Source organism: Mobula hypostoma, chromosome 5, assembly GCF_963921235.1.
Source record: "Mobula hypostoma chromosome 5, sMobHyp1.1, whole genome shotgun sequence".
Classification (NCBI taxonomy): Eukaryota; Metazoa; Chordata; class Chondrichthyes; order Myliobatiformes; family Myliobatidae; genus Mobula; species Mobula hypostoma.
The window spans coordinates 158745637-158759647 of record NC_086101.1 but is presented as its reverse complement, the minus strand read 5'-3'; the positions used below and the strand labels follow the sequence as shown (position 1 = coordinate 158759647).

At 36.9% G+C, this 14011-nt stretch overlaps 1 protein-coding gene across 1 annotated transcript in view; it reads left to right on the top strand.

Moving 5' to 3' along the window:
- The window catches only part of znf366 (zinc finger protein 366), a 50696-nt gene extending 37563 nt beyond the window's left edge, over positions 1–13133 (top strand). Inside the window, exons 3-5 of the mRNA XM_063047673.1 lie at positions 1366–1557; positions 8384–8558; positions 10910–13133. Of these exons, the coding sequence (XP_062903743.1) occupies positions 1366–1557; positions 8384–8558; positions 10910–11376 (834 nt within the window). The 3' untranslated portion in view covers positions 11377–13133. The remainder of the gene's footprint in view (positions 1–1365; positions 1558–8383; positions 8559–10909) is intronic.
- Positions 13134–14011: the final 878 nt, after the last annotated feature.

Sequence of the window (14011 nt, the reverse complement as noted above, 5' to 3'; positions counted from 1 at the left end):
TTGATATTTTAGGTTTTTATGTTAATATTAGGAAGATGAAATCACCATGGATCAACATTAAGCTTGCGTTGAGAATGCTCTGCTAACTTCATCAGTTTTAGGTGGATGCTGAAGAATGAAGCATTTTTAATGAGAAGAATTCATTGAAGATTGTTCAGGAGTTGGAAACTCAGAGTCCTCTTCCACTGCTAAGTATAGGTGGGGTAGGACTTCTGGCTGGTAGTCTGTGAAGAATCAGAATCATAAGCAAGTTTGTGGCCGACCCTAAGAGAGGCTGGGGATATTAAACTGAATCTTTGTCTCTCCAACATGAGGGACAGTATTTCTAGGGGTGATCTTACTGCAGAAAAGTGATGAATTCTTAAAAGCAATTATGTCATTCTACAATGAAATTGATCACTTTAGGCATTGATGTCCCAAAGTTTTTTTAACCAGTGAAAATGTCATTGAAGTGTTATCATCACCATGACAGCCAGTTTAGCACAGTATGGTTGTGAAACAGTAAAGATCCTTTGACCGGAAAAGTCAACTTGCTTTCTCTTTCTGAAGGTGCTGCCTGAATGTTTCTATCATTTTCTGTTTTATTTATGGCCAGGTGATCTGTTTTTGGTTGGATTAGCTATATGAGTAAATAACAGTTAAGACACTAAATAGGTTCTTCTGTTGATTTTAATGTTTATAATGTGTGAGGCTGGATATGGGCTTAGCACTGTTCTTCTCAACTGCACTGCAGAGTTTGTGAAGATTATGTGTTCTTGAAAGCTGACTTCTCTATGGAGTCGTTTTGGTAAACATGGACCTTCTGACAGAGGTGGGATGGCTGGCAGTGCATTTTGTATCTTTGAAAATCCCAGTATAGAATGTGCATCTGCTTTCAACAGAAATTGAAACATATTTCATTCTTGAGATAAAAGTTCAGATGGAAGATCTGACTTCCTCGCTTCCCCCACTCAGGAGCTCCCATCTAGAAGCCGCAGTGTTAACCCAGATAGAACTGAATTTCATTCTGTACCTTTCAACCCCTCCCCACTTCACTGACAGTCATATTATAGATAATATCCTGGGACTCAATTGAATATCAGGACTCCTAGTCTAGCCTCAAGTATGATGAATAACCATTTGGGAGGATATAGGTACAGAACTGAGGCATAAGTCAATGCATTTTGAAATGGAAAAGGGAAAGCAAAGAAAAAAAAATAGAAGCATTTGTTACATCTAGTTATCATATCTCTGTGGCCTAGATTTGAAACCGAGATGTAAAGTAATTAAAAAGTACACCAAATTGACATATATGAAAGCACAAGATGAAATGCACCAGGGGAATTCCTATAGTAAAATGTTTCCTCTTTTTGTTTCTTGTTTCAGGGCGTGAAGGAACATAAATGTGGGATATGTGGACGTGAGTTTACTTTGCTGGCAAACATGAAGAGGCATGTCCTTATTCACACCAACATCCGGGCTTATCAGTGTCATCTTTGCTTCAAGAGCTTTGTACAGAAACAAACATTGAAGGCGCATATGATTGTCCACTCTGACATCAAACCTTTTAAATGCAAGGCTAGTATTGACTAATGAAAATCAGAAAAAAATTGCTGGGAACACCCAGCAGGTCAGGTAGTTTCTGTAGAAAGAGAACCAGAGTTAATATTTCAGTTCAGTGACCCTGAACAGCTGAGTCTTTCCAGGATTTTCTGTGTGCATTGATTAATTGTGCAGCAGAACAAATAAATTGTTTCCTCTGAAAGATGTCTAGGTTTGACTACCCAGTTGCTGCAAAGTGAAATTAATAATCCAATTTGCATTTATCAAGTTGCACATAGAAGTCCATGACTAGTTTGTCTGATGGCAATATCTTTTCCAAACATTTTGCATAGAATCCAATAACACAAAAAGTCTTAAATAGATAGACTGCAATTGCAGATCAATAGTTACGCACAAAATACTGAAGGAACTCAGCTGGTCAAGCAGCATCTACGGAGAGGAATAAACAGTTGACAATAGGTCGTGACTGTTTATTCCTGTTCATTTGTCCTTCATCAGGACAAATAAATAGATGCTATAAGGAAATTATAATATAAGCTAAAGGATGATAAGTATTGTTATAATTATATAGAGTTAAATGTCATACAGTAATTTGCTTCTATAGGGAAGGGCATAAAATGAAGCCGTAAAAGTAACTATGCTGTAAGGTAAAAAGAATCAAATTAGGATTAACAAGGGTGTTCACTTCTTTTCATGAAATCATAACTTTATTATGGTAGAATAAGAGTCATGTGGAGAAGTCCACTCATCTACACAGTCCACTCTTGGAATGATATGGACCTCATTCTTTATCTACAGCACCACTAATTTTGGTCCCTTATCTTAGGAAAGTGTCAAATGTGAATAGGGGTATGGGAGAGAGATGAAAATGGGCACCAAACTCAAAGTTAAATTCAAATTAATTTGCTGAACGGGGTGGGGGGGGAAATGGGTAGATGGGGGGAGGTGTTGAGATGATTTGAATATTTGAATGCTCACCTGCGCTTGCAGAGATTGGAAGAGTGACCACTTAATCACTGGCCTGTTGCCAATCTATTTCTCACTTGGAATGGAGAGGAAAGTGGGTGGGCGAACAGCTCCTGGGTGGGCTCTGCTATCCAGATTGCAGGCAGTTGTCATAGCAGGGATAATGACACATTGAGTGGGGAGATCTATGCAGCCCTCATCGTGTCTGAATAAGCAGTACTGTTGGGACCAGGTGGTTTGAAGATTTATACGCAACTTGATTCCTTCTGGTTGGGTAGAATTTTATTCATAAGAGGTGAAATATCAGGCAAACTTGCAGAACGCATGAATTGTCCTGCTTATTCTCATGTCAAGATTCAAGATTGTTTAATGTCATTTCCAGTATACAGTTGTAAAAGAGAACAAAATAGTTGTTACTCTGGATCCAAAGCAGCACAAAAAAAACACAATTAGGTGAAGTTATAAAATAATGTTTAAAAAACATATTAAATATAAGTAAGTAAGATAGCTTATACACATAGATAGATTGTATGTCCATAAAGTGACGGGAGGCACAGGGGTGTCTGTACTGACAGGAAAAGATAAAGTAGTGGTGGTAAGGAGTGTGGAGGGGTATGTGGAGGTGTTGATCAGTCTTACTGCTTGGGGAAACTTCACTGCTTAACATTAAGTGTCTTCATAGTAATACTGTTTAAATATCTTAAATTTATACAGTACCATGCAAAGGTCCTAGGCACATATATATAGTTAGGGCGCCTAAGATTTTTCCACAGTACTGTATTTGTCAACGTGGAGTGGAGAGCAAGTTAATAAATCAGGCGGGAACAAAGAATGTTGGGAATGACGAAGGTGGAGTGCCATGGGAGGGGTGTGGGACAGGTGGCAGAGAAGAAGTGCCAGGGTTGGGGATGGTGCGGGTGCAGACACAACCTGCCATGAGACACAAGCAATGTCATTTGATTCCAAACAAATGCTTTATGATCATTACAGAATGTCTCTCTGGTGCTTCCCACATCCTCTTCTTTCCATTCCCCTTTTCCCAACCATGATTTCCCTCTCCTTGACTCCTTCCAACTCTCAGTCCATAATAGAGACCCATATCAGAATCAGGTTTATCATCACTCACATACATTATGAAATTTGATTTTTTTGCAGTAGCAGTATAGTACAATACATAAAATTACTACAGTATTATGCAGAAGTCTTAGACTATCTCTCTCTGTCTCTCTGTCTCTCTCTCTCTCTCTCTCTCTCTCTATATATATATATATATGTATGTATATGTGTGTGTGTGTGTGTGTGTGTGTGTGTGTATGTGCCTAAGACTTTTGCACAATACTGTATATTTGCACAACTCATAATGCCACCTCTCATTTCAAATGACCAGCATTAATCTTATGATGATTCAGTAATTCCAGGAACCTTCTTATTCTGGCTTCTCTCTCCTTCATTTCCAATCCTGGTGCAAGGTCTTGGCCTGAAACATCAACAGTTTATTCCCTCCATTCATGCTGCTTAACTTGCTGAGTTTGTATAGTACTTTATGTCTATTATGAGCAATTTAGTGATTAAACACACAAGAGATTCAAAATACAGTTTCTGAAAGTAGATTTATTTTCTAAATGGAGAGCTCTGTAAATTTTATCTAGCAACCTGCTGATGACATGAAGCATTTAAAATGGAAAAGCTTCATCAGAGCATTAGTCCAGTGGATGCTCCTCTCATTTGCCAGGCATCTGAATTCTCAGCTCTCACTATGTGCTTCAAAGATTGTATCTTACTGTAGATAGTAACTTTTAAAATTTTTGTTCAAATCTTTCATAGGACAAAATTGGAACCAGACAAGACTCAACTACAAAGCGTTACTTCATTAATTCAATTCTTTCTTCAATATATTAAAAACTAAAGAAATCATGACCTAAATTTCACTATCAAATGAAGATTTTATACACCTGAAAACTGTCCTATTGAGTTATAACTATTTAAAACAGAAGAGAATAAAAGACAGTAAACCGGCAGAAAATCCAGAAGTACCCTTAGGATTTAATAGCAAGTTACAATCCAAAAAAAAAATCATGAGGCCAAGCAAACAATTGGAGTTGTTTGGTTAAAAAAAAAGGAACCGACAGGTCAAAGTGAGAGTTCAATAAGGAAGAGCCAATTCTGACTCCTTTCTTTAACCACAGAGCTGGCCAGTATCAACGGAGGGGATGAAATCACACTAAATCATATTCAGATATAAATACATCACAGTTTTCACATTATTCTACCTGCATAGCACATAATAATGAAAATATGTCACATACATGAGAAAGATTGACAGTTATTTAATTGTTCATTAAATAAGCAAACCAAGCATTTTGGGCCAACAAACTGGATAATCTCACATAGCAATCCGGTGCTGGTGGTGCTGCTTTCTCTACACTGGGCAGATTGGGGACTGCATTCAGTGCCTCCCAAGCCAGCTAGAGTCTACCAGTAGCCAGCCATTTCAATTCCACTTCATGCTCCCACTCTGACTGTTTGTCTATAGTCTCCTCCTCTAATGAAAATTAGATGAACAATACCTTATGTTCCAGCTGGACACTCTCTAACCTGGCAGCATGAACATTAAATTCTCAAACTTCTGGTAAGCGCTCCAGTATATTATAATCCTACAAAAAAAACTTCATTTACAGGAAAATTGAGCTCACAACATAATTTTTAAAGAGTCATGGTTCCCAAAAGTAGTCACTTAAGGGCAAGTTTAGAAATTATTGCCATCACCCACTTATTATAGCGGGAGTCCCATTCTTTTCAACTGATTTCAGAATACAAAATATTTTAAAAATCTAAAAAAAAAGTAGTGCCTAATTGTGATTTACACAGTAATTAAAAGAGATTCTATACTTTTTGAAATATCTTCAAAATCACATTGGGAATTAGTGACCAACAGCTATTTATATTATACATATCCAAAGATCATTGAAAATAGTAATGAATGCATATTTTCTAAATGATAAAGGGTTAATGTATTCAGAAAAACTAATACACACATTCTATGATCATTCAACTTATTGTTTGGGACATTGTAAGTAAAAATCTGTTTCATCATCAAAGGCTGATGTTGGCAAGCAGAGGGTTAAAACAGTGACCAGATAGATGCCTTTTGGCAAGAGGCTCCTCTTCAGAAGGAAGGATATCGCTATACTGACTGCCTGCTTAACAATAGTTTCATGTCCCTGGGGAACTTTCTGCAAATAGATTTCATCTCGCTTTCTCTTGTACTCCTTAAAACTTCCTGTTTTCTCACGGTCCTTTTGGACATTTTACAGACTTGTTCCCTCTCTTTGAGAACTCGGAAACCTCTCCAAAAGAATTCATAATGTGCACAGCAACACTGTTTCATAATCTCCTCTTCCCAGAGAATTTCAATTTTGGACTCAGGGCTATTTATAGTGGTGAGGTGGCTACCTGTTACTATGAAATTATAAAGATGAATAAGTTAAAACTGTAACTGACTGCAGATTATTGAAATGATTATTGAATAATTGCGAATTACACTTATTGAGTTTTTATTTACAAAATTTCAGGACTTTACAAACACAGTCAGGGGTGTATTGGTATCAAAGGTTCTGGTCATCAAGATAATATCATTCCTCAATAAGACACATGCAACTTTCTTCTCAACTTGGGAGAGAAGGTTGGTGGGTGTCCTGCAATGAGTGACTTACCTCTTAAACCCAAAGCTTTAAGATCATCTGCAAAGCATGAGTTAGGGATGGAATAGTCTCAACTTGCCCAGATGGCTAGTCTCAATAAATTCAGTACCATCTGGGACAAAGTGGCTTGCTTAACTGGCAGGGTATCTAAATGTTCAATCTCACTCCTGCTCGCCACACTGGCTGTACCACGTTTTCTTGCCTGGGCTGATCTAGACCCACAGTTCTCACCACCGAGAATGATAAGGGCAGCAGTCCAAAACAAAAAACTCTACCATAGCTGCCACTCTAAATTGAGCACCATTCTAACCTGGAAATATAGAATTGTTCCTTCATCTTCACTTGAGATAAATCCTGGATATTCTTGTTTAAGAGCACTGTGAGAGGACCTTCACCAGAGGGACTGCAGTAGTTCAAGAACATGGCTGACCTGTCAAGACAAGGGCATTAAATGCTGCTTCTGTCAGCTGTGCCCACATCAAAAGCAAAATTAAAACTCTAGGCTACCCTCAGTCAGTGTTATTCTGTCGCCAACCATGATGAAATGGCCAAATGCAATATGTTGTGACCTATCCATTGATTTGCTCCAACTTTCCAGAAAATTTTGTAATGTGTACTCCATGCCTTTTCTTGAAGTTCTGCCTGAGACTGAGATCTTGACACATTTTCCCCTCACCTAAGACTCTGCATTGATCAGTTGCCGAAGTTGCTTTATCTACAGTACCCAAGATATTGGAAACAATGTGTTGAATTTTCTTCCAAGTTGTGTTTTTCTCTGATCTGAGAAGGTCCTGGTGTCTGCTTGTTGTCCCCAATCACTGTGATCGTGAGCCAAGACTTACTAGATGAAATCTCTGGCAAAGGGCAGGGATTGTCAATGTTAACCGGAGAAATCATACCTTTGGAGCACTATTGAACATGGTAGAAAAGATCTCCTTAAAGGAAAGTTTATGTAATTTTCAAATCACTGACAATTGACAATGCAGCACTTCCCTGAAGTGTCAACTTAAATGTTTTGCATACACTTCAGCAAGGACAATTAAGTCACAATCAAAGATGTATGGTTGGCATTCAGCTGCAATATTTAGCCATGTTCATCCAAAAACAGAACAGGGGCAGAATGCCCACAACATGGATTATTCCTTCTAAAGACATCGTTAGCAAACATTTTAATGTCCTCTCAAGCTGGAGTGAGATTCCTTCCTGTTATAGGAAACAAGGAGGTTGAATAGTTTGCCTGTTCTCAATCTCTTCCTCCAGCAATGTCTTTTAAAAACAGTTGGGTAGTTAAGTTTTATCCCATGATGTAGGAATGTTCCAAACCGGAAGCTGGCACAGGATTCCTGCAATCAGCTTCACTAACAGGTTTCCTTTATATTACTGGAATTCTGTCTGGAAGAGAAGCAATTGGAGAAGTAAGAATAGATAAACAGACATAGAGTGGTTGATAATATAAAGATCAATAAATATATAGATCTCTTAGTAGGCAAATAAATAGACAGACTAGCAAATAGATAAATATCCAGAGACCAGTCTAGAGCAAAGAACAAGCCACTGGAGGAACTTAGTGGGTTAAGGCAGATAAACATACAGGTGTTTGATCATGTGATTGTTTGAAACTAAGTCAAAATTCACTGGCTCAAATAAGTTTTCTGCACCAGTACTGTATTCAGAAGCATACGGGGATAATGTGTATCATAACTTGGATGGATTTTCAGTACAATCTTTGTCTTTTTCCCATCAGAAACAAATGCAGCAACATATTGAATTCTTGACTGCACAGTTTAGAAATACTTTTCACTTTCCATGTTTTTGTTTTGGAGCATAGTGCCACAGAATTGGAGCTAGTACCGAACAAAGGATTTAAATTTCCAACATGTACAGCTTGGAACATCTGACAGGAATTATACCTAACACAGAGCTCTACAGGCTGGGGTGAAGCATTGCTGCTGGAAGTTTGCAGTTTCCAATGGGATGGTGTGAAATACTGAGGCAGCAACACTTTTACTAACTGTAAAAAAAATCTCAGAGATCTGATTTAAGCCGTAGCAACTACTTTTGGATCGCACTGTAGTCCTGAGTCTGTTCTTGTGTTATTTAATATGTCTGCAGAATATTGCTTTCTAAGAAATGAATGAGTCCCATTAACATTGTGTTTTTATTTTCAATGACAGCTGTGTGGGAAGGAGTTTAATCGGATGCACAATTTAATGGGCCACATGCACCTGCACTCTGACAGCAAACCATTTAAATGCCTTTATTGCCCCAGCAAATTTACTCTGAAGGGAAACCTTACTCGTCACATGAAGGTTAAACATGGAGTCATGGATGGAGGGTCTGATTCACAAAGTAAGAGCGTAAATTTTAATAATGTATAGAGATTTCTGTGCAAAACATTGAAAATTAATTTAACAAAAGCAGGAGTGGATTGAGTTTACTGCAACTGAATGTAGCACTGTGGTTGTGTTATTGGGTTCGCAATTGGAGTCCATTGCAAATACAAAATTTAGTATAGACTGTCAGATACATTGTCTATCGCTGGACACTGAAAAGGTAGAGCCCTTGTCATTAAAGAAAGTTGCTGTGATATTGAAAAGATCTTGTAACATAACATCAGTGCAGTCATTCACAGCTTATGCCATGGAAAATCGTCAATATGGATGAAGCCTGGTTCCACTTTTCTCTTCCCCTGAAGAATGGGATGTACAAGTAATGTAAACATCCCTCCAGGTACAGATCTCTTTGCTATGACAATGATGCCAACAGGGAGATGTCATTTTACTGCTCCTGATGCTATAGCCTGGAAGGAACCCAGAGATTAAAAATGAAGAGGTCAAGTGGATGACGAACTTTGCCAGCTGTGCATCCTGTGCCCTGGTTCTGAGTTACGTGATAACTCCTGCAGGTCACACATCTCTGTGATGACCTCCCCATTAGATCAAAGCTGTCTGAGACAGTGCATATCAGTGAAATTCAGGTAGTAGAAATGACTATTGCCATGTGTACATGCCTGATACTTCATCTCGTCCCTGGTCCTCCTGCTCACTCTTGGCTGATTTCTTGCTTCCACCACCATTGCCTTCCAGTCCCATTGTAACAAAATGTGCAGGTTATAGGAACACACAGTCAGAGATGAAAATTGGCTGTAGTAATGAATAGCAGACCAGAAACACCCAAAAGTTAACCTTCATAGATAAGGGGCAGACCTTGCTGAAGTAAGGACAAATGGTTGAAAAGAGAGCAATGAAATTGGATAGAGTGGAAAAGGCATCAGTGCAATCAGTACAATAAGATGCAAGACAAAAAATTATTCAACATTTATAGAATGTTATATTTTAGATACATTATGTCTAAATGTATAGAATGTTATTTTATAAAATTCATAGAAATCAGAATCAGATCAAAAAACTCATTTCTTTCTTTATATACAGTCTTTTTTGTGATGTGCTCACTCCCACATTTCTGTGAGGAAACTTTGTGTGTAAATATTTTCAAAAGCTCAAAGGTTATCCTGTATAGCTTACCCCTGAATCTTTGTTTTTAATTCTGTCCAACTTCCTTCCACGGACTATATCCTCCTGCCATCCTCACTACAGAGGCCATTGTGTAATGGTGATTATTTGGTTCTATCAACACACACCATCCCTCCAGGACTGATTAAAGTGCAGAGCTAACATTTCTCAGGCTTGAAAAAAGAAGCAAATAGGGAGGAACACAAAATGGAGAGCCAGGAGCAAGAAAGGTAAAGAGTAAGGACAGAGAGAAGGGCAGGAATGTGATGTAGAGATGCAGAAGTGTTTCAGTTATTGAAGGGTAGTGTGGGGTGACGTCAGCTAATAAACTGACAATATTTAAACATAATTCATGAGTGGGTAATTAATTAACATTGTGAAATAATTTTCCTTTTTCTTCCTTAATCTATTAAATTTACTGGTTAATGACAGTATCAATTCTCTAAATTAGGAATATGTTAATTCTTAGTATCCCTTTGCTTTCACATAAAGCATATTTGGACTCCAACAGAATGAAGTGTCTGTTCTTTTCTATTGACATCAGCTGTAATAAAATGTCATAGAGCGTTATTCTGTCTATCCAAAGTCAGATGAATAAATAAGTTAGTTATCCCATCAGCATGTAGTCCAGAGGGGATGAAATTTTTTGTCAGTTTGAATTATTTTCAGCAGGCCTGTGATGTCATGATGAGGAGAGATTCACATCAAACACTTAAGTTCATACACTCTAAAATTCATGGCATTTTATTCTGCTTCATCCAAGTTGTGAATGAGTGCATCTTCACTTCTTGTGACCCTGCAATAGCTGTTTTGGTCAAATCCAGTACTCAAAGGGTAGGTTCAGAGAGCAATAATTTTCAAACAATGGCATTAAAAATATAACCTTCAGTCAAAACACACTAAATGTATTGTTTATTTTTCCATTCCATTTTGCTGTGTTTCTCCACTAGCAAATGATGACTAAAAAATGAAAATTTGAGTTTAGTATGTCTTCTGTCAATAATTGAGTATGGTGAGTGGAATTGCATTGTCTCAGCACAATTTGGTCCATTAGGTCTAATCTTATTCTGTTCAGGAGACCTCATAGTTTTTAAAAATATTTAAGGATACTATTCTTTATTGAAAATAACATGAAATATCTCATACAATCTGTCGATGGATGATCATGTTAATGTTCCTTAATTTTAGGTTTCAGGAGGAGAGGACGTATGGGATTCGCACAGAGCAATCTAATGAATAATTTTGTGCAGGAAGAACCCTTTGATCTCTCTCAAAAGAGCAGAGTAAAGAATGTATCCCACTCTGATGGCGAGAGTGCTAAAGGGAGCTCTTGTCAAGAAGAGGAAGAAGACAACTACTATACAATAGAACAATACAGTCCTGATGAGTTTTGCAGAGAGGACAAAATATATATGCCAGAAGACTTGTCCCAGAAGACAGGAAGACTGATCCAAGATTTCAGAGACTCGGACAATGAAGTGCTAACCAAAAGAAGGGTAATAAATGAGGAAGATGATGACTTAATAACTCCAGAAAATTTTATGCAGCATGGAACTGAATCTAATAAGCACAGCCCTGCTTCCATGCATTATCTATTTGATATCAATGAAAATTACAATGACTATTGTCTTGACAGCAGGTGCAGCCCAGTGTAAAAATATCAGAGATAATAAAAACTCATTACCGTAATGATTTAGAACTCTTAAATACAAAGGATTTTTATAAACAGAATGTGGGATGCTGGTTGAAAATCAAAGGCATGAGGGACACAATAGTTTTGTCATTTTAATGTTTGTTTGAATCATGCAATTTATTAGTTTGCAATTTCTCTAACCATCATTCACACAACCTTCACTACTGTCAAATGGCAGATCTGACATTGACAATTCATGTAAAAACATTGATTCTACCCAAATATTAATGCTTCATAAATTTTTAAACTGTTCACCAGACAGCCATAAATAGATGTCACCCTCAGTATATTTTCTGACTGCTATAAAAATTGACTATTCATTATATGCACATGTACTAAATGTAGCCAGTTTGTATTCTGACAATGATACGGAAAGAGAAATTGTTTACTATGTTAATAGGAAAGGGAATGTCCAGAGTAACTGCAGGTTTGTCAAACGGTCAGCATGCAAATTAATATTACTGTTTCTCCAGGTGTTATTTTGAGTGCTTATTTTGAATGTATCTGTCTAAATGTACCTGTCAGTATAATTGCTAATCAAATGTTAAACAATCACATTTTGCTGTATTTCTCTGGTATATGTTCTAGATTTAAAATACAACTTAAATTATGCCCTCCAGTGTAAACTATCTTATCCAATCCAAGGAAAGAGTTCTGAGGTCTTAAAATATATTCCCTGAAGTATGAAGCAATGCCGGAACAATCCAAACCAGCAGCATAAGGAGACAATGTGCAACAATAAAATAAACTATTAGTTTCAACAAAATGTAAAGTCTCATATGTTTGTCATCTGTAACTGATCTTAAGTAAGATAAAGAAATGAAAGAATGCTCTTTTACAAGGGACTTGATTGCTTTGCTTTTCTTTGGTCCTAGTGAAGATTTCATTTCAAAAACTCCTACATAATTCAGGTCATTCAGGAGTAATCATTGATTTAGAAGCTCAGGAATGACAAACCCACATGATTGCTGTGGATTTAAGTTCCGGTGCTGGCTCATGCTTGAAGTTTGCCATTTAAGTAGGAAATAAAGTAATTTCCTTACATCCAGTCTACATCACACTGATGTGGTTTATTTATTTCAAGGAGGCATGGAGAAAATCTGTATACTCTCATATCTAAAGCACTACTATAGTCTACGTCTATTGGTGTTGAAAACTGTGGTGGAGTTAGTGTATGCGAACACAAAACTGAGAGCAAATGGCTGGATGCAGGCAATCATGAGCTAGTTACTGGAAGGAAATCAGACAGAGATATACCTTTAAACTTAAGCATTTGTTCAGAAGGTGCTGCCACAATATTTTATCATTTATTCATGCACATATTCCTAAATATATTTAAAAAGCACCAGATATGTGTGCTGAAAATGATTGTTTTTCAGTATTTCTCAAAAAATTAAGGGAAATGTAGAAAAGCACAAATATGAAATACATATAGTAATGATCAAACTGCTTGTATTTATCTTCACTGACAACATAAGTATATATTTTCTTCATCACTTTTGTATGTACTATACTCTCAAGTGGGCAGTGGCTATATTTATCAGAATCACAAAATAGTACCTGACCTGTATGGGTTGTTAATTCCACTCACTTTTCAATAGTGACAAGACTAATAGTTCCAGCATGTTTTCAAAATGATTAATAATACAGTTGCAATTTACATTCCTAATTGTTACATATATTCTTTTATAATATCTATATAATTTACTCAATAAAAATATATAAAATGCATCATATGTTTCTGAATATCTTGCTGAATAAATTTTCTGCAATGAGTACAGAATCACTGAATATTTTCCATAACTTCCATTTCAAACTCTTTTTCCAGTATTTGGGGGAACAGGAAGGGAAGAAAGTCAGTCAGTTCCTAAAATATGTTCTGCCATTTTATTCAATCAAGGTTAGACTCAACTTTATTGCCATTTAATAGTTCATGCGAGATCCCATTTGAATGTCTTAACTTCACATCAATCTTAGTTATAAAAAATTACAATTGGTACAGTTTGAACTGGGGAATTCCAGATTTCTACTGCCTTTTCACTGGAAATATACTTCCTGGTTTCACTCCTAAATGGAGCCCTAATTTTATTCTTGATAACCTCCATAAAGGAAATACATTAGAATCTCTATGTCCAGAGTATTGAATCTTTCCTTTATTGTTGACAAATAATTTTACAAAAGTGGAGAGAATGCTGGGTCAAATGCTTGGTATTTTTTTATGTAGGGCGCTGAAATTTTCAAGAGTCTAGTTCCACATGAGAAAAGAGATAGGATGAATGTTGAAATTTTCACTTAAGTAGACTGTTTGGGGTTCCGTTAAAAAGGATAGTACCTCTAATATGAACCTCACTACCACACAAAATGGCAGTCTGCTACGTGGTTTAATTCTAGGAAGATGTTATTAAACCTGGAACATAAGTATTCTGAGGCAATTCTGACAAACTAACATCTGGAACTTAACTTGAAAATTGTTCTAAGGGTAAAACGGAGAGATTCCCAACATGAATTTATTCTCTTGAATGTGTGATGTTGATAATTTCATTGAGATTCCAGGACTTGGAAGGAATTGATAGAGTAGATAGAAACACTGAAAAATA